Source organism: Heloderma suspectum, chromosome 7, assembly GCF_057233095.1.
Source record: "Heloderma suspectum isolate Gila_16-S chromosome 7, 16-S_ref, whole genome shotgun sequence".
Classification (NCBI taxonomy): domain Eukaryota; kingdom Metazoa; phylum Chordata; class Lepidosauria; order Squamata; family Helodermatidae; genus Heloderma; species Heloderma suspectum.
Window position 1 is genome coordinate 47,790,069 of NC_139464.1, and position 21,080 is coordinate 47,811,148.

Here is a 21,080-nt window from a genome sequence, read left to right on the forward strand (position 1 = left end):
AGAGGGAACAGGGAAGTTTGAGGGGGGTGGCAGACTATGTCATCTTCCCTGCTAATTAAAAAGTCCTGGCACTTTGACCCTGTGAGCCCTGGCTCCACTACAACACTGCTTTTAAGGAGCAGCAGCATAATATTCTATCTGCATGTAATAGATTGTCAGAAGAACAGCCATGCTGCTGGTGCTCTCCTTTTAAAAGGCAAAATTGGGTGAGACTTGTGCTTTTGCACCAAAATTGTACAGCAGGGGGAGCCCTTTTCAACCTTTCCCCCCTCAGAAGTAAATCTCCCTCCTTGTCCTTGCGTACTCCCACATAGGAATTGGACAGCAGGGATATGCACAGCCTTCAAACCTGGTGGTGGTGGGGAACCTCTAAAACCAAAATTACATCAGCTCCAAAGGACCAGGAATTATTGCACCCCAATTACGACCTCCAAAATAATATCTAATAGATGTTGGTGACCTTACGTGACCATATTACACACAGCAATCATGATAGCAATTGATGTAGTGTTTGAGAAGGTATTGGCTTTTCACAGGTATTAAGTGTTGTTTGGAAAAGCAATAAATATTCTTCGTCACAAGACAAGGGCTGCCTAAAGAGAAGATTATGCACAGTGAGTAATAAATGGAGACTAGGGTGCATTTATTGTTTAAAATCTGTTCCTATGCAAAGGACCATGATAGCCATGTTTGGACAGGTTTGAGTCTGATGCCCTCACTAATTGTGGAATGCATAGGTGTTGCGTTTTGTTTTCTGGCACACATTTGGGGTGGAGCATATTACTGAAGCCAGCTAAATGAGCCTTCTTTGTTTCTCAGATTGATGAAGACAAAAGGCGTGACACTACCCAGAGGCTGCGTCAAGGCAAATATGACAAGAAGGTATATTACTCCATCCTCTTTGCTTTTCTCCTCCTCTCTAGAAATGAACTTATGCAAAACAAATCTCAAGGTGTCATCTCATACCTATTCCCAGTAAACCTAAATAGATTAAGAATAGAGTGGGAATCTTGTTTTCTTTTGAAGCATCTTCCTTTGGCAACTTCTCAGTATTGAGTAATGAACACAGTGAACCACTGATGTACTCTGGTGAGCAAAAGATACAGTCTGGAGGGCCAACAGTCTGACTGGGTGTGGGATGAAGACTGAATGTAGCTGATTAACTATGTGTTTTATTCCCATAAATTTAGTTCTTCTGTTGTCACCTGCTAACATATGTAGAGATTTTCATTGCAATTCCCCCTTTGTACAGCTAATATCACAACACATATAAAAGATAACAGTGGTCATTTCCTCATTATTTATTGGGCTAAATATAAATGAATGAAAATTTATGTCTAAAATATAATCTACTTACCCAAACCTCTCAGGATGTTGCATATGAATTACTGTGATTCTGCTATTGTTTCCTTCCAATTACTTTTGTTTTCTAGGTGATTATCCTAAAGGATTTGAAACACAATGATGGGAATTTTACAGAGAGACAGAAAATAGACCTAAACAAGGTAAACATTAGACCTACAGCTTACAGCCACCTAAAAACACACAGCAAAACCAGTAACTGATACACAAGTCCAGGAGCCTTTCTTTCTTTAGTCATCTGATGACAGATTTTAATCCCATGAGCTTTCTACAATATTACAGAACACAGTCTAGAGGCAATAATGTGGCACGTTAGCTCAGTTTCCAGAAATTATCCTATGTAACCCTGCAATTATTGCTGTATACTTCCAGACACATTTTGAATCACTTTTGAATTGGAAAGCATTGGCTGACATTGGCTCAAAAATATTCTCCCGCCCAGCACAAGACACAGGATCCCCAGACCTGGGGGAAGGACTGACAGTCCCTGCACCTCTCATCCATAGCATTACACCTAATTATTACAGGTCTCTGTTCTTCTGCTTCTAAAATATACACTGTTTTTGCTCTAGCTCCTTCAGATTGATTATTACAACCTGACTAAATTCTATGGAACAGTCAAGATGGACATGATGATCTATGGAGTGATTGAGTACTGTGAAAGAGGCTCACTGAGGGTAAATAGCTTTGTAGATTGCTCATCAATTTGTACAAAGACAGATGATAACCCATCACCTCTAAAGACAAGTTCTAGTTGGGGCCAGAAGTACAGAGTGGGGGAGAAGGGTAGTCTGTGATGTCATTTGACTTGTAAGATTCTCAGTACCACCATCAGTAACTGAATTGAAACCAACAGAGGGCAATTGTCTCCCGTTGACTTAATGCAAACTCACTGAAATCAGCAGAATAATTTTTCTTATTTCAAGTTGATATTAAGAAGCAGGTTATGTGACCTTTACTGGGGTCAGTAACAGAAATCAAAAGGATTCACTCCTCTTTGGTCTGAGGCACAGATAGACTAGGGAATATTCCGGATAGCAGCTGGGGTTCTTGTAAACCACACAGTACACCGTGTGACTCAGTTATAAGACAATACTGCAGGTATTGGTTCAAAGCCTTTCAGGAGTGCTGGCTCCAGGTTTTAGAAGACCCTTGGGCAAGACACCCTCAATGGGTCCCCTCCCTCAGTGAGACTACCTTCTCATTGCCATTGTTACCAGCGGCTATTGCTCCTCATCTTCTTTGTCCACATTGCTACCACTTATTTGCTTGACAGGCAGACAGCCAGTGAGCAAGTAGGCAGTGGCAACTTCTGCTCCTCCGTCTTACCAGCACTGTTGTCTGGGCCACAGCAAAAGGCAGGTGAACAAACCGGTTGAATGGTGAAGAGGAGGAACAGGTAGCTCTTGTCATTGGGCCCCTGTTGCCATATGGGCCCTTGGCAGGTGCCCAACCATGCCTACCTTTGACACTGGCCCAGCCTCTCAGACAAAAGCAAACAAAGTAGATACTAGCCATAGAAAGTAAGGTAGTTCCAGGTGCCCAAGCTAGAGATGTTGTTCCAGCAAAGTCAGAACCAGACTTGAGACATGATATACCAGTGCGGTTGGGAGGCTTGCTTTTGGATCCAAGACCCAAGTGTTAACCTGGGAAATATTTAACGTGGCAATGATTTTACTTTGGAGCATACAGTCCAGTGCTTTCTGTCCTCTGTGCTGGTTTTTGTTTCATATCTTAAGACGATTTGGTCAGCTGATGGGGGGGGGCTCATTGAGGGAACTAAGGGGTTTAAAGCAGTTTCCTTATCCTGTTGAGATATACAATGATAAATACACATTTAAAAGTGCACAGAATGGAATGGTATGGGCAGAACCTGGGTTTCTTTGTCATATGTGATATCCACGTAGCACTCATTGCAATGATGAAGTGGACAGTGTTCATGAAAACTTATGCCATAAAAAATGTTTGTCTTTGTTGTTTTCATTACAATGAACATTGGAGCTGGAAGGAAAAAAGCAAACAAACATCATGTTTTCCCAGCAACAAATTGATATTTCTGAGAGCTGGGAAAATAGGTTTCAGATAAATAGCAGCACTTCCCTGAGGGAGGACATCTAGATACCTGGTAATCTGAGAAACAGTTGCACTCAGCACTTGAAAACTTGTTTGTCTGGATAAGCACTAATTGTCCTGTAGCCCTTGCCAGTGATAATCTTCGTTTCTTTATCTCTTGACTTGTCCAATGAATTTGCTGTTAGACTGAGGTACTCTAGAAAATGCCATCCTCAATTTGTAACCCTCCTGTGCTTTTCTACTACTTTTTTCTGTCTTTTTTTCTTACCAGAAAAAAATCCATTCAGGAGGGAAAGATGGAATAGCTGCACAATCCCTTTTGATTGGTAATACTAGGAGCCCTCCATTTGGAAGCATCCCAAATTGATGACAGCCAGACTAGACAAGATGTCATTCATGCAATTAGCAATTGTGTTAATCACTTTTTAAGAGTAAATTGCGGGTGGGGGGGAATATGGATCGGAACTTGGTGTGGCAGGTAGCAGAGCTTTAATTGTTTGTCCCCATTGTGGTCGCAATCCAGATCAGGCCGACCCTCCACAAGTGCTATTTGTATTGGAAAAAAGCTCCCATTTACTCCACCTCCGATCCCCATTCACTTGGCTTAATATGCAGCCTGATGAAGAGTTCTGAAGAACTCAAATATTTGTTCACAATTTTGTGACATTTTGTTTGGTTCTAATAAAGATGTGGCCCCAGACATGGATTTTAGATTTTTTCCTATGGACCAACACAACTTCCTTCGTTTTGTGATAACTTTAGCACATGTTCTTACCACAGCTTATTTGTCTTCTTTCCATCTCAGGATGTCTTAAATGATAAAATCTCCTACCCTGATGGCACCTTCATGGACTGGGAATTTAAAATTTCTGTCATGTATGATATTGCAAAGGTAAGCAGATGAATGGCAGTGGTGAACTAGTGGAGAATTCGCTTGCATTTGTACTATAAATTCTAATTATTGAATAGGTGCTTCCAGATGAGGCTTTTATTTTGCATTTGCACTGCCTCATTCACAATATTTTACTTGGGGGTCCAGATGATGTTGTCTTCAAATTATAACTCTCCTGTTTTTCCCCATTGCTTCTTCCATCTTTTTCTTACCAGAAAAGAAAGATGGAGTAGCTGCACACTGTCTTTTGATTAGTAGCGTGAGGAGTCCTCTATCTGGAAGCATCCAGTGACTGGGTTCAAACAACATAACAACCCATACTCAAAGTTGAGTATGGGTTGAGTGTGGGTTGTTTTTGAATCATCAGTTGTTTTTGAATTGTGGGTTGTTGTGTGAACTCAGCCGTGCTAACAAACTATAGCTTGTTAACTGCAAACAATCCACAAAGAAAACCTATGGTTTCTTGTTGGTTGTGAACTGTGGGTTGTTTGTGGTTAACAAACCATGGTTTGTTAGTACGGCTGGGTTCATACAGCACAACAACCCACATTTCAACAACAACCCATGGTTGACAACAACCCACACTCAACTCATACTCAACTTTGACTAGGCCAATATCTATAAAAACAAAGTTGGGCTTAAGATAGTTTGCTAAACCAGAGGTGGGCAGAGAGTAGATCTCCAGATGTTTTGGATTTCAATTCCCAGCATTCTTGACCATTGGCCATGCTGGCAGTGATATGTGGGAGTTGAAGCCCCAAACATCTGGAGATCTTCTTTCTGCCCACCCCTGTGCTAAACTATGCCCTTCAGTCTGAAATAGGAAATCTGAAATTCTGGATTTTGTTGAGAGCTGGGCTATGGTAAGCTTGTTACATTTTGGCATTTTGCTGAAGTGGAAGAACAACATAATCCTGTCCCTAACCAACAGAATGAAGCTTATTTAACAAATTGAGATTGTGGTTACCATATCTGTTTAGAATTGTAAAATAAGCTACTCTCCAGGAAAATATTTTTCAGTGAAGATGGTAAGAAATTGAATCTGAACACAAATTAAGTAGGCCTCAGTGTATATCCACAATGCTGGGAACTGGAGATAAAAGTTGGTTTTATCTTTACTTTTTTTCCTTTTAAATTCAGTCGAGATGGGGATTGTGAGTTTCAAACATAGGCTTGCTTTATTCATCTCTTTGCGCACCCTTTTCCTCTGTACTCCTGATCTCATCCATTTATTGATTTGCAATGGACCACCTCCCACTTTCCTAGACCTAGGGTGCCATCACATGAGGTGTTTATCATGCACTCATGGTGGGTCACTCACGGAAATTTGTGGGTCCTTTTCATGACATCATCATCCTCCAGTGTCTCTCCTGAAGTTTTTTAGATTTATCCCACAAGGATTTAACTCGCCAATAATGTAGTAATAAATTACATCGTCATTAAAGAGGACGTGTAATTCCGGGAATGCACAATATCGCTGTAATCTCACAGCGCCATCTAGTGGCTGTATAAACAACATAGGGAACTTCCGCACAAGGAAAATGTCTCCCCAAAAACAAAAGGGGGAGGTACATGTATTGTGCCAATCATGATGCCTGAAAGACTCTGGAAGAAGAAAGCCCAGTAGGGTGCAGGATTTCTGCCTTGTGTGATGACACCCCTAATTCTCACTCAGGTGGTAAATCAGTGAAACCTCCTATGTCAGAGATAAGGCTAAGGTTAGAATCCTTCTCCCTGACCTTTAGCTTTCTATGTGGAGGGATCTCTCCCTTTCTTTTTCTTTCTCTCAGGCTGGGATACAGTGAAGATTACACTTTTGTTACTACTGCCAGGGCGAAACTATTTTAAATATATAGTGGGTGGATGATCTTCATTGGTTTGTTTACTTTAGTGTAAGCACCCATGGCCCTGATCTGGATCAGGACCATCATGCTTGGGTATGGGAGATTTAAACCTTCCCACCCAGCTACTTCTGCCCCCCCCATACACACACACATGAAAAGAATTACACACACACACACACTCACACCACAATGGTTACTAAAAGAGAGGGAAAAAACCCTCCATTGGCACCAATGGAGGGTTCTTCTCTTTTTATACTCCCCATGGTGTGTGTGTGTGTGTGTGTGTGTGTGTATGAGCGCACGTGTGTGTAGGGATTTGGAAGGGGGAATGGCAGGGAAGGAAGGAGTCTTCCTCTGACTCCCAAAGCTCCTGTTGTATTTCTGGCTGCTTGGACAGTTTATCTGGGTTTTTACTGGCTGCTTGTGTCACCTTCTTCTGGCAAGATCTTAAGGCAGCCTTCTGGCATAACACAGTCACTTGCTCCGTACACCTGATCTTCTCCAGCCACATATGGTTATTCCATACAGAGAAGGAATAGCTTAATATTCAGGCCTTAGCTATTCACTTTCTCCTCAGCATTCTCCTAGTCCTTCTATAACACCACCCATCAACCAGCAGATTTTCTCCCTCTCTCTCAGACTACCCACAGACTGACTAAACTCCTAACTGTCATTTCCCAACCACTCTTTTTCACCTAGCTAGAATCCCCAGCCAATCAAAATTGAATATACCTGATCCAGGCCCCATCTATAAATATTCAAAGTGATTCTCTCTCTCCCTCACTTCAGAACATCACTAAGCAACTACTACGCAGGCTTTTGACAGTAGCAAAGCAAGGCCTCAGGCCTACTCAGATACATTATAGCCTCTGAGATGCTACATAAAGTAAAGAGTACCGAACAACAACAGTTATATACAAGCATTTCTTCACACATCTCAATTTGAGGTCAACCAGCTGGATGTCCCAGACGTTTCTTGAAGCCTGGCAGTATTGCCTGGAAGAAATGTTATCAGACACACAGTACATGATGGTGAGCACAAAAACCTCTCTTTTTTCATCCATATGTGCCTACAGTTTAAATTGGTTTTGAAGTTCCCTTGTGGAAGAGAGGCTTCTGTAATTCAAATGGCATTCTGATCAGTGCAGGTTATATATTTGCATTACAAAGTGACTAAAGAAAACCTGTGTAAAAGCTCTGATTTGAGTGCCTTCCATAATTCCAGCACAGACTATGGACAGAGGTAAACTGTTTTATTGTTTGCTGTCAGCCTACCAAATAAATGAAGAATCCTCCACACCTAATCTAGAAGACAGCTTTCTCTCAAGTCAGCTCCTGTCTCAGATGTCTGTGTGGGTGGATGGTGTAATCCACAGCGTTTAGCTTTCTCAGCATGTTTGCAGTGCCAGAAGAGAGGGTGTGTCAGGAAAAACAAGAATGCAAATCAAAGCATCTTGCCCCTATTTTAATTTTCACCTAAATATCAGGTGTTCTGCTTGCTGTCCCTCTTTTTTTTGGCCTATTGGCATAATTTTCTTTACCACTTTCATTTCCCTTAAGGGCCTTTTCCCCACTGGAGAATGTACAGCCTTCATATATGAAAATATATGGAAAAGGATAGGGTGATGAAAGAAAAGGAGAGGTAGTTAGGTAGTTGTCCCTGTGGAGGAATGGCTGCCTGTATGTTTGAGGTTCTTTCCCTTCCTCCTTCCCTTGATAGAAAGTTAGGGTACTCCTGATAATGTCTGGTTAGTCTTCTTCTGCTAGCCTTCTACTTTAGAACAGCTTCACTGGGCACATATTTAAGGGCACAATCCTATCAGAGGCGGATGACTGTCCAATGCAGGGTGGGAGGATCATGGAGAGGATCCTCTCCTCCACACTCCAGCAGCCCTGCATTTGTGGCTACACCTGATTTTGGCTGTCTAGCTGGGGTCATTGGAGCTGGACCGTGCATAGGAAGTGTCGTAACATCACTTCCATGGTCTCCTCCCCTCCCTGCCCCTGGGGATGCCCTCGAGCACAGAGATGGGGAAGAACAGTGCTGCCTACAAGGCAGCGGAGGAAGGGTGGGGAGCGCAGTTCCCCCAAACTGAAAAATCCTATGGCCATGTAGACACTGTCTAGGAGCCATAGGATTGCTCTCCCCATTGCTTATGGTTTGTTTGTTTGTTTAAAGCATTTTATCCTGCTCTTCAGCCAAAAAGGCTCCCAGAGCATCTTATGATCCCTGCCCACAGGCTTAGGGCTTCTCCACATGGGGCTTTTATCCTGTGATTGAGATTGGTTACTCATGGAAGTTTGCAGGTCTTTTACATGACATCATCAGCCTTGAGGGCTTCTCCTGTGTCTTCTGACCTTTATCCCAGTTTTTTTTTTAAAGATCAGAGATAATGAGCCAATAAAACACAGCGCATTGAATTTCTCCGTGAAAAGAGGAAGTCAAGCAATAATTGGAGCTACACCACACTGCCATGTAGTGGCTGCATAATGAAACATGTAGAACTCGCACATAATGGGGGGGTGAAGGGGAAGCACATGTAAAGAGTTGATCTTAATTCCTCAAAGAATCTGGAAGCAGGAGCCCTGGTAAATTGCAGGATAAAAAGCCTGTGTGGAGAAGCTCTAAGAGCTTCACTACACAAGGCTAAAATCCCACATCCTTACCGGGCTTCTGCTTCCAGATTGGTTGTGGGATTAAGATTGGTTCCTTTACACGGTTGGACATGTGCTTTGAATCAGGGAATCCTTTTCTCAGCAAGTTCTTTCTGTTTCATTTTACGGTCACTAGATGGCGCTGTTATAGTGGAACTACACAATTACACACAGCCGATATATTGGATTAACGTTCCTTATCGGGGTATCTCCGATCTTTTAAAAGCGATTAAAGGGCAGAAAGGGCAGAAGACACCCTGGAGGTTGACGACGTCATGTAAAGGACTTGCAAACTTCCATGAATGACCAATCAGGAGCATGCAATAAAAGCCTCGTGTAGAAATGCTCTTAGAATCCAAAAGACACAACACAAAAGGAAAAAGGGCTGAGGAAAGAAACGAAAAACAGGCACCAATTCGGGAAGTTACATAGTAGTTCTTATGATGGCCAGGTGGGATGGATACAGTTCAGGGACAGGCAGGGCCAAAAGGAGCTGACCTGAGTCTCAGCAGAGCTGACAAAGTAGCCCTGCTTCCCATCTCTCCTGCTGCAGCCTTATAAAATAGCCATTCTCTCTACATAGGAAACTTTGGGAATCATAGTTCTGTGAGGGGGCTAGGATTCTCTAATAGGGGATTCTCAGCACCCTCCCAAACTACAATTCACAAAAATCTTTAGGGGAAGCCATGGCAGTTAATTTGGTGTAAAATTGATTTGGTATATAATTGAAATAGATCTGCCCGATGACGTACTTGGCCAATAACAGTTGGAGCTGCTCCTTTAGAAAGACATAAAAGAGGACCATGCAGCATTCTGACTGTTGCTTCAAGTCAGGGAAGTGTGTAAATGGAGGACAAAAAGGGATGGAGGCATGAGGGGTTCAGAGGAAAGGGGAACACCCCACCTACTGACTCTTTGAGATGGAAAGCAATGAGAGCAGGATCAGGGAGCAACTGTGGAGGCAGGGAGAGAAGAGGAAAAAGCTGGATGCTATGGCTGGATATTCTATGGGTAGAAGGAAAGATGTGGAGGCAAAAGAGTGATGTGGGAGGCAGGTGGGAACAATTGGGGTGGATGATTTGGCCAGACGGACTGGTAATATATAGTGAGATAACAAAGTAATAATGTTTGCATTTCACTGATAGTGATATTTCAGCACTGATATAGCAGATTACCCATTGAATGGAACATATTTGGCAGATCTTGGTACTGAACCTGAATTTCTAGAGTCCCATGCCAGATTCCTAACCACAAAAACTTGCCTTCTCCCAATTAGCATTTCCTGAGAATCCAGTGTTCTTCTTGATAGCATCTGAATTTCTGGGCATCTTAGAAATGCATTTCCTTCCTGCTCGGGTGATAGCATTGGAGAATCCAACCAGTAATGTGTGAAGTGGCCTGATCACCTACCTTGGGGGTCATTGTTCTAAGAATATTTGGACAGTTCCTCTGGGTTGTTTGCCATTAAGACTGCAGGCTCCAGAAATGTGGCTTTAATGCAACCACCACATAATAGAGCTTGGGCAGGTCTTTACTCTCTCAATAGTGCTGTTTCCTGTCAGCAGTATGGGGATACTTTGGTAGACTGTTAGAAGGTTAAAATGCATTCAATGCCCATATTTATCACAGATCTTGAGTCTTGGTGGCTCATAGGTAACAATAAAGGAATAATAGAAATAACTTTGTGCGTTACGTAATATTGTATGCACCATGTGCAACTGGAAATCTGCAGGAGAGTTTGATTAATTTTGATGAGAAAACCTAATCATAAGGTTACATTTCTCCATCCTTTCTTCTTTCTTATAAACACACCGCAAATGCTAAATTCGGTCATCTCAAAAAATAGCACTAATTTTAACATATCCTTATGTGACATGTCTGAATCCATGTCAATGGGAGACTACACTTAAAAGACAAGTAGGTGTGGAAGAATTATGATAAATACTACCTGATGGTGATGTTTTCCCATTAAAATTAAATTGCATAAACTTACCCTGTGTCTATGAAAAGTCAATCAGTTACAGAGTATATATTTTAGAAACATGTTTGGGACAATGAAAGTGTGGGAAATTGTCTTTATGTGGGGACTGGAGCTTGGGCCTGAGCTCGCATTACGTTTTTAGACACTGAAGTCATAGAAAAAGTGCTCTCAGGACCAATTCAAATTGTAGGCTGGCAGATGATTGCCACTGGCAAAGGCAAACTGTCCTAAATATGAGTTTTGCTGCTAGGCTTAAAACTGACCCAAACTACATGGGAGCCACTTCACTTCTAATACAGCAAGGTATTCATCCAGTTTGCCTTTTCGGTGTCAGTCATTCTATCAGTGCAACTTTTAAATCAGAAAAATTTTAAAATTTTTAAAAACTTTTAAATTTTTTTCCATTTAAGTCAATGGAAAGTGAAGGAACATTGATGTATATTGCTGTGTACTCTTATTTGTGACTAAAACTGGTATTTTATGCTGAAACACTTCACATTTTAAAATCTGTTTTGTTTATTTTAAAGATTATTTTTTAAAAATTATAAACTGGATGCACGATTGCTGATCATTTATTGTGGTTTGGAGTGAAGTGTCATGTGCATCGCATTGCTCATGTATTGGTTCATGCTGAACCACCAGACTCCTGCTAGTGGTATTAACAGTGAAATCAGGCAGACACTTTTTATCACTGTCTTCATATCATAGGGAATGTCCTATCTGCATTCAAGCAAAACAGAGGTCCATGGGCGCCTGAAATCTACAAACTGTGTTGTAGATAACCGCATGGTAGTGAAGATAACTGATTTTGGCTGCAATTCTATTCTGCTACCAAAAAAAGGTACATAAGAGATATGAATGAAGCCATTCATTCTCCTCCCCACCTCTGGAATCCCCCCCCCAAATATTTTTAAGCTGACTGTATCTTATAGGAGAACAGTTATAAGTGTGAAACTAATATTCTGTTCAGTTTAAGTTGCTTCTATATGATGCCATATTTCTTCTGTGACTATAAATAATTTTTACAACTGCCTCCACTAACACATATAGCATCACAGCTTGAAGTCAGTACTGTAGCAGGGGGAACCAGTTTGATGTGATCCCTGATGCTACGTACATGAGGATCAGAACCATCCCAAGTGGAGGGTATTCCTATGATGGTGTTTTTTTTCTTGATAAGATATAAAGTACCTTCCATGCACTTCAGTTTCTTGTCTTGATTAAGTGGTTGCAGATGTAGTAAGTGTGATAGTGCTCTTACTGGTTTGTCTAGCTTCTGTTGACTTTCATAACATATGGAATGTTAGATTACATGAGATCATGTGTGCATTAACTATGAGGTATATAGCAAAAAGAGAAAGGGGGAGGGTACAATATCTGATACAGCTTGCATCTTCCATACAAGTATATTTTAAAAACCACCTAACAAATTTTAATAATACAGTATAGGCTGAGGAAGAATGACATGAAAAAAGCCCCACCCCCACCCCCGGTACTATTTTGACTGAAATTTCATCTGAAATGTGAAAAGGGCAACCAGGAAGACACCAAAATGGTGAGGAGGTAGCAGAAACCACAGAAAATGGTTCTGCTATTCTGCTTACAAACAAGAACAGTGGAGATAGCATGCAATTGGTTATACAATATAGTCAAGACCAAATTATGGCAGATATTGTATTAGCTTGCTATATCATGTTCTATTATGTCATTCAGACATTAATGCCTCTATAATGGCTATGTGTTAATTGAATCAGTTTTTATACTTTTATTCCTTTAATATTAATTGTATCTTGGTATCCTTAAAATTGTATCGATCACCTTTTTTGCTGTTTCTGCTAATGGATCCAGAACTGATGCCCAAAATAAATATCCCTTTCCCCGCAGTTATGCCACTTTGAACTTAGTTGCTACTAATCAGCTGCTGTTACCCTCATGAACAATAAGTGGTGGTTCTGCTCTGAACAATGACTAGCTTCTCTGCTCAGACCTCTCACTTTGGGCAGCCAAATCATGCTACTTCACCAGGCCTCCTCCTTCTCCTTAGTGCAGCTTCAACATAACCCTATTCAAAGCAGTTCAGCCTCATTTCTTAAACTCTTCCAAAACTCTGGAAGATACTCATCTGAAGGAGACATACATCCTACAATTCTAAGAGAGCTTCAGCTATTAGGCAGTATAGAAATGTAATAAATAAATAAGTTTCCTTTCATGCATGTTTGGAAATAGGGTTGACACAACACTATCAATTGATGGTTAGGCAGCATGATCTTCCATGAGCAAACACAGCTAATTTTTCCTTGCTTCTCAACTGTGATGGTTGGAAGCAGACAATCATCCCACCCACCCTGCCCGCATAATTGGAAGTAGTAGGATAGAGTGTTGTTTGTATACATTCATTTTTAAAATATTTGATCAAAGAGGTTTTGTAGGTTTGCAAAGCCTATTTGATCAAAGATGATAGTCCAGCAAAATAAATTAGGGTTTTTCTACATGAGGCTTTTATTGTGCACTTGTGACTAGTCACTCATGGACATTTGCTGGCCCTTTACACGAAGTCATCAGCCTCCAGGACCTCTCCCATGCTTTATGACCTTTATCGTGGCTTTTTTAAGATTGAGGAAACAGAGGCATTTTCTCTAGAAGTGCTTTAAGGCTGTGTGAAGTTCCGTAATTGTGCTATACCACAGCATCATCTAGTGACTGTATAATGAAACATATAGAATTTAAAGAAAGAAAACGCCCAAAAAACAGAACATCTCAGCCTGTGTAAAGGAGCCAATCGTAATCCCACAAAGAATCTGGAAGCAGAAGCCCCGGTAAAGCTGCGGGATAAAACCCTGGTGTTGAGAAACCGAAAGTGTGCACACTAGGGCAACTATGGTTTTGTATCACATCACTTTCATTTAAAAATTATAGTCTCTTTCTTGCCGTAAATTACAAACATTTAGTTTGAAATAGGATTTTGATACATGTTAAGACCAGAATGTACTATTCAGAGTATAGATAATTTTCCCCAAGTGTTCCTTGTACCCATCTAACATAAGAGCATCCTAACATAAGAACATAACCTATCATAAAAGCAGGGCAGCATCAAGGGTAGGCATAGTTGGGCACCTGTCAAGGGCTCACGCTCCAGCAGGGGCCCACTGACAAGAGCCCCCTGGATATGCTCCTGTTCTTCACCATTGAAACCTGCTTGTTTACCTGTCTCTTGCTCTGGCTCAGACAACGGTGGTGGTAGTGAGAAGGAGGAATAGTACTGTCTGTTTGCTCACTGGCTCTCTGCCTGTCAAACAAACAAATGGTAGCAATGATGCAAAAGAGGATGAGGAGCAATAGTATCTGGTGACAATGGAGATGAGAAGGTAGACTCACTGAAAGTGGGGGCCCATTGAGGGTGTATTGCTCAAGGGCCCTCAGAAACCTGGAGCCGGCACTGCATAAGACAACATAGGAGGCATGCTGGATCAGACGAAAGGCTATGCAGTCCAACATTCTGTTCCCATAATGGCCACCCAGATGCCTATGGGAAGCCCACAAGCAGAATAGGAGGGCAACAGCCTGCTCCTGTTATTCCCCAACAATTGGTAATCACAGGCATATTGCCCTTGATACTGAATGATATATAGCCATCACGACTAGCAGTCTCATCCGCCGTGAAGAAGTTTTTAGAATATCATGGTATTTTGGCAGAGAAATATCTGAAACAAACCATAAGAGAAGTACTGGAAATTGAACCATTATGGGACTACATGAACCTCTGAAGAAAGGGCACAGCTGTCACACACACACACACACACACACACACACACATTCCCTCCCTGTTCTTCAGATCTCTGGACTGCTCCTGAACACCTCCGCCATGGTGGTATATCACAGAAAGGTGATGTGTACAGCTATGGGATTATAGCACAAGAGATAATTCTCCGTAAAGAGACCTTCTACATTAACGACTGTCGAGATCATAAAGGTAAACATTGTGCATAAGGTAAGGGCTGCCTACATGTTGAAATGGATTGACTGATTAATTGAAGGTATTTATAACCTGCCCTTCAACAGATTCCCAGGGTGGCTTACAAAAAGTGTTCTAGGCAATAGGGTTGATGTCAGGGGTTGGCATCACTAAGCATCTGCCATGCTCCATACCCCAACAGAAAGCTTACTGCTGAGCCCCCCAAAGCCATCCAGCCACCCTCCTCCTCTTCCTCCTCCTCCTTCCTGTTGCTGGTTGTTCACCTGCCTTCTCCAAGTTTGCAAGCAATGGCAAGAGCAGAGAGATGGAGGAAGAGGAGGAGGGTGGCTGTACAGTTTTCCACATAATTTAGTATAATAAAACATTTCCGTGCTATTGTTGGACTTTATATGAAGGATCCAATAGCTGTAAAATGTTTGGGTAGCCATCCTTATGAATATGAAATAAATTGCCCATTGATGTGAATATGAATTGCAGAGTGTCAGGTATCAGAGTATAATATTATCACATACCAAAGCCAGAGCTAGTTATTTTGTTTGTTTGTTTATTTATTTATCCAAAGCATTTTTAGCCCACTCTTCAGCCAAGGCTCCCAGAGTGGCTTACAAAGATCAGAAGTAGGACAGTCCCTGCCTTCGGGTTTACAATCTAAATTTATCTTTTTGAAGTCCCATTTGGGGAAAGAGCAGGATGGTATAGGGAACTGGACCTAGCATGCTTTTATGTCAGACATTTCCCGCTCTGTATTGTGTTTTACTGCTACTTTTACTGCTACTTTTACTTATGTGACCAAACAGCCAGGTAAATCCTAGTTTCTTTTTCTCCAAACATAATAAGATCACTCTGGTGCTTTCAGTTCCCATGTAACTGAATTTAAACTAAGGGCCAGAGTAGGTGTAATGTTATTCACGTATTTAGCCATTGTGTACCTGATTTTTTTTTTTTTTAAGTCAGCACTAAGGGACTAAGCTGGATCGGGACCATTGCATGTGAGGTGGATGGGAATGGGATTTTACCTTTTCCTCTGCCACAGTCCTGGTTGGAATCACTGCCCCCCCCCACTGCAAAGGTGCCTGGGATACATGCTGGAGCCAGCTGGAGAACCAAGGGGGAAGGAGGAAGAGAACAAGGCATAGCAAGCTTGATTGTCTGTTGGGCATACCGTGGGTTGTTCATCGAACAATCAACCCACTGTGGCTTATTCACAGGGTGGCTTAGTGTGATGTACAAACCTGCCCTGTATCTGCTATTTTCAATGGGAGAAAAGCAAATAGAAGGTGAGGGGGTGGAGCTGCAGGGTATTCCACTGGAACTATGGTGGGGGCAAAGGGTTAAAGCTGCCCTTCCCCACACAACTGTCCTGATCCAGCTTGGGCTTACCATGCCAGAGAGAAAGCAGCCACAAAGAGATTGAGAGAGAGAGTGTGTGGGAGAGAGAGAACAGCCACAGAGAAAGCAGAAAGGCAGAAAGCAGTCACAGAAAGATGTTCATGTGCTCCCATTTCGTGACTGGCCTTCCCCGCAGCAGCCATTTTGTGTTGGTACACAGGACAGTCTTTCAAAATTCTAAATATGCCCATGCCCCCCGCCCCAATGCCTGGGGACCCTGGTCTATTACTATAAGGGGCACAGGGAGGATATAATAGTTTTGCATATTCTTCTTGTTTGTCTAAATAAAATTTAAAACTTCACATTTTGAAACCTCAGGGAAAGAAGATTTCATCAAATTTCTTTAAGAATGAAAGTAGGCTATTTGTTTCAGAATTACAAAGGTCTTTCAAAAACATGACTAATCCCATTTATAATATGGATGAAATATGTTGCTAGCTCCAGTATTTAAACAACCACCTGATTGCCTCTAAAACACAGCAGCAAGACCTTGGGCGCAGATATAGACTAGGCATGTAGAAACAGTCCTCTTTTAGCTATGAACCCTTATTTGCAAATCATGTCTCCTGCTGAAGCAATGTACTTGGTTTGGGTAAAATAAAAGTCAGTTTTCCAAGATAGTCAGGACCTAATGCTTTGTTGGTGACACAGAATTTCTAAAAGGTATTCTGAATAGGAAAGTCTATAGGTGCAAAAGGAGAAACAAGCAGCTATGCTGGGCTGGATCTACACTTACCGCCTTTTTTCGCTTCCAATGAAGTTTCACTGCTCGCCTTTCACACTACACAGTACCCGCCTCAAATTGGAACCAGAATTTCTCACTTCTGTGCTCCCGCTTTCAATGCCCTAATATCCCGGTATTTCCCCTTAATGTGCTCTGATTTTCCGCCTTCACTACCATATCCAGTCGTAGTCCCCTCCCCCGCCTGTCCATATATTGCGGTGTTTGTATTTCCCTCCTGTCCAATCACAGCTCTCGATGGCCCCATGTCTTCTTCCGGATACTGATTGCATAGCTTCCTCAGCAGCCCCCTTTTACTCAGCAACAAGCAAAGGGCTGGATGTGCGTGTGCTTGTCTGATCTCGGAAGCTAAGCAGGGTTGACCCCGGTCAGTAGTTGGATGGGCGACCGCCTGGGGATCAGGTTTCCTGCACTGAGCAGGGGGTTATTCTATCCCTTCAAATGAGATTAAGTTTTACCCCCTCCTATCCCCCACTCCGGATGTTTTTTTTCTAATTCAGGCATGATCTTCAAAGATTCGAAGTTGTGAAGCTTCATTGCAATGGCGGGCGCAATGTAGATCGGCCCAAGGTGTTAAATTGCTGTGTCATCACTTTGAAGGCTTTTATTTTGTTTATATGTTGTACAAAAAGGATGCAGACTTGTGGCTCCTCCAAAATACTCTGCTAGATTTGTGGATGCTCTGTGCTTGTAAGTCAAGACACAATATTCTGAAGACCAAACCAAATATTTTGCAGGAGAGCTATGATTGGTTCCTCCAACATTTTTGCTTGTACTTAAATGCAGCTGAGGGCCTCAAAATTTGATCAAAGCCATGGTGCTGTGGAGGGGTGATTAATCTTCCCCCTATGATGTTTACCCAGTTTAAATCACCCCTCCTGAAGCTGCTGTTAGCTCTACAGGTAAATACAGGCAAAGCCACGGTAAATACAGGCAAAACCCAAAATACAGGTATGCCCAAATGTTTTCTTGTAACAATTTACATAAATTTTATACTGTGCTCAGTGAAAATGCTGTCAGGTAGCATTGGGACCATTGGGATCATGTATCTCTGTGCCAAATTCAATATGTCATCGATATAGTTTCCTCAGTCTCTCTCTTCACCTCCGTAGGCACACTATTTTGGTGTGCCTCACACACAGAAAAAAACACAACATACAGATCTTTATCAAAGAATGTATGTGTTCTTTCAGATCCAGGACATTGGTTTGAGCCCATCTCTACTTATAAAATACTGCCTTGACACATTCTACTTCCCAAGGGAAGCTCTGTTTCTCATGCTTTGTTGTCTTTATGCGCTGAGATATTTGAATGTTGAACTTTTTATCTCCTACTTCAGAGAAACTTTACAGAGTAGAAAGCAGTGAAGGAGCAAAACCATTCCGTCCAGATCTTTTATTGGAGACAGAAGGCGAGAAAGAACAAGAAGTAAGGCTATATTGAAATAAAGTCATTGTCAATACAGAGCAATAACACTTGTGCCCAGGCCTAGACTAGCAAGTCTGACAGAGAGAAGTGTAACAATGTTCTTGTTCCAGTGTTTTGGATTTGCACCATTTAAAGGTCTCCCATTAACAATGCCAGTGCGCTGCAGTGAAATGTATTTAAACTGTGTTCATTCTATAATATATACACTAGTGTAGCTCCTAATTTACCTCCTGGTTATTTTTATAGTTTAGGGTTGATCTCTAAATATCCATGTGGTGTCTGGGCAGGTGGGAAAGGGAGTGAACTTGTCAACCCAAGAAGGGGGAAATTAAATCTAAATTTATATTTTAATCATTTTAAAGACCTCGTTGTGAAAGTATGATATCAGTGGTACTGTGCCCCAATAAATGGCATTAATTCTATAAATCTATAAAATGCAAAAGATGCTGACTCTTTACACATAAAGTGATGGAACTATATATATATATATATAGATAAGAGGATATATCTTGAAGATTTTGGGAAAGGTTAAAGAAATTTAATAAATAAATAGGTATCTGAGATTCTGAAGCGTATTTTTGCATGTTGTGCATTTCTAGGTATATTTTCTTGTAAAAAGTTGTTGGGAGGAAGACCCAGAAAAGAGGCCAGATTTTAAGAAAATTGAAGCTACCCTAGCTAAGATATTTAGGTAAGTAATTGAATGACTTTGGTTGAAAACAAGTATGTATGTGTCTTCATGTCAAAATGGTTCAGCACATGGAAAACTGAGACCTTTTATCATAATTTGATAAGAAGTGTGTGTGTGTGTGTGGATATATATATATATATATATGAAGGGGAGGAAAAAGTAAAGTAGTTATTAAACCAAAATATGGAGGGGAGCATGTATGAGCTCCTTGAAAGAATGGAAAGTTTAAAACACACACACAAATTTTGATAATACAGGCAAGATGAACAGAAAAATTAGGTTAAAGACAGCGAAGGTAGGTGCCACTGAAATACAAATATTAAGGATGCAAAAATTGTGTTGGAACACAGAGGAGCTTCTATTATTCCCTTCCTCAAACAATGGGGTTACGATTACTTTCCTTTTAAGACTCAGCTACAACACCTACAGCCTTACTTAGCAAGCCAGTTCTGCCAAACCAAGATCATAGTTCAGACTCAGAGGGAGAAGTTTGGGGGATTTCCAGTTTGGCCATATGACATCCATACCTTGGAGTTATCACTAACTTCTTTTTGCCACATGTCCTGAGATTCATCTTTATCCTTAAAATATTTCCAGCAACTACCACAGCCAAACCAATGAAAGCTACATGGACACCTTAATTCGACGTCTGCAGCTGTATTCACGAAACCTGGAGCACTTAGTAGAAGAGAGGACAGAGCTGTACAAAGCAGAGCGAGACAGAGCTGACAGGCTTAATTTCATGCTACTCCCAGGGTGAGTGCTGTCCAGCAGGGACCAGTAAATTTACTTGTTCAAATTTCAAGCAGCTACTCAGGTTCACCCCTCAAGGAAACTTCGTACTTTTTAAAAAGGCCTACACAAACACATAGGTAGGTATGCAGATGTGCACCCATTTTTTATATTCTCTAAAAATCAATAAATTAAAAAAGTTCTGCTCTCTCACTAAATGTCCCAGCTGTGTTTCATGTTTAATTTCTAATACTTAAATTTCTCTTGCAACAGTTTATCACTTTTTACACATCTGTATATATCATACAGACCCATCTGATGGCCTGACCTGTTCAAACTACTAATATTTAAAAGACTTGATTGCCTAGAACTTGTGAAATCGGCCTTCTTCTTCTCCTCTAAATCACACAGGTGTATGCCACTGAAGAACATGTAGGTGCGCTACATGTGAAGACTACAAGCTACCTGGATATAGCTGCTTTGCCCAATGGGCAACTCGATCCTGTGCCTATTTCAGCTCTAGTAGCTCAAACATCTGTTTTTACCATTGTAGCTAAAGCAGCATCCAAAATATGACAAGTGGAAAAGAGTCATGCACAACCTGAAGGCTACACATTGTCTGTAAAGGTGCCAGAGAGTGCACAGCTAGGTAGTCAGTGCTGAGATCCCTCTCTGTGGTTGCATGTCACTCAGTGATGTCAGAGGGAGAAATATCTGTAATATCAGTGCTTGAAATGAGGTGCGATGCCATTCCACTTCTTTTCAGGTGATCCTAATTGGGCCTGGCCTAACCATCCCATTTCCTTTTTTCTCTCCCACTTTGGGCCCTGTGTAGTACAATACAGTACTGTTCATAGAACAGAGAAGGAAAAAGCATTCAGATTGAGGAGTGTAGAAAGGAAGAATGGAGTCAGAACACAACCTTCTCCTGCAAATTATAGGTGTTGCGAGATGACAAAGAAGAAAACATAGAGCAGCTGCACCCTCAGCAATGGCAAGATTGGGGATAGGCAGGTAGGAAACAAAGGCACACCATTTTCAGGCAAGAATTTAATTCCTTTGTGAAGTCCATCCTGGGCTTCTTCACATGGAGTTTTTATCCTCCTATTGAGATGGCTCTGTCGCAGACGTTTGCAGGCTCTTTAGATGACGCTGTTACCCTCCAGGGTGTCTCCCACCATTTCCCCTATCCCATGTTCGTTCCATGGGGTTTTCTTGGCAAGAATACTGGAGTGGGTTGCCATTTCCTTCTCCAGTGGACCACATTTTGTCAGAACTCTCTGCCATGACCTGTCCGTCTTGGGTGGCCCTGCACGGC

At 41.6% G+C, this 21,080-nt stretch overlaps 1 protein-coding gene across 2 annotated transcripts in view; it reads left to right on the forward strand.

The window, feature by feature from the left end:
* GUCY2C (guanylate cyclase 2C) overlaps nt 1-21,080 on the forward strand; it is a 98,315-nt gene that overhangs the window by 37,591 nt on the left and 39,644 nt on the right. For both annotated transcript variants that reach the window (XM_084811766.1, XM_084811768.1), the window contains exons 13-21: nt 820-882; nt 1,434-1,505; nt 1,935-2,039; nt 4,241-4,327; nt 11,516-11,648; nt 14,640-14,777; nt 18,251-18,339; nt 18,939-19,030; nt 19,628-19,786. In XM_084811766.1, coding sequence (XP_084667892.1) covers nt 820-882; nt 1,434-1,505; nt 1,935-2,039; nt 4,241-4,327; nt 11,516-11,648; nt 14,640-14,777; nt 18,251-18,339; nt 18,939-19,030; nt 19,628-19,786 — 938 coding nt within the window. The remainder of the gene's footprint in view (nt 1-819; nt 883-1,433; nt 1,506-1,934; nt 2,040-4,240; nt 4,328-11,515; nt 11,649-14,639; nt 14,778-18,250; nt 18,340-18,938; nt 19,031-19,627; nt 19,787-21,080) is intronic.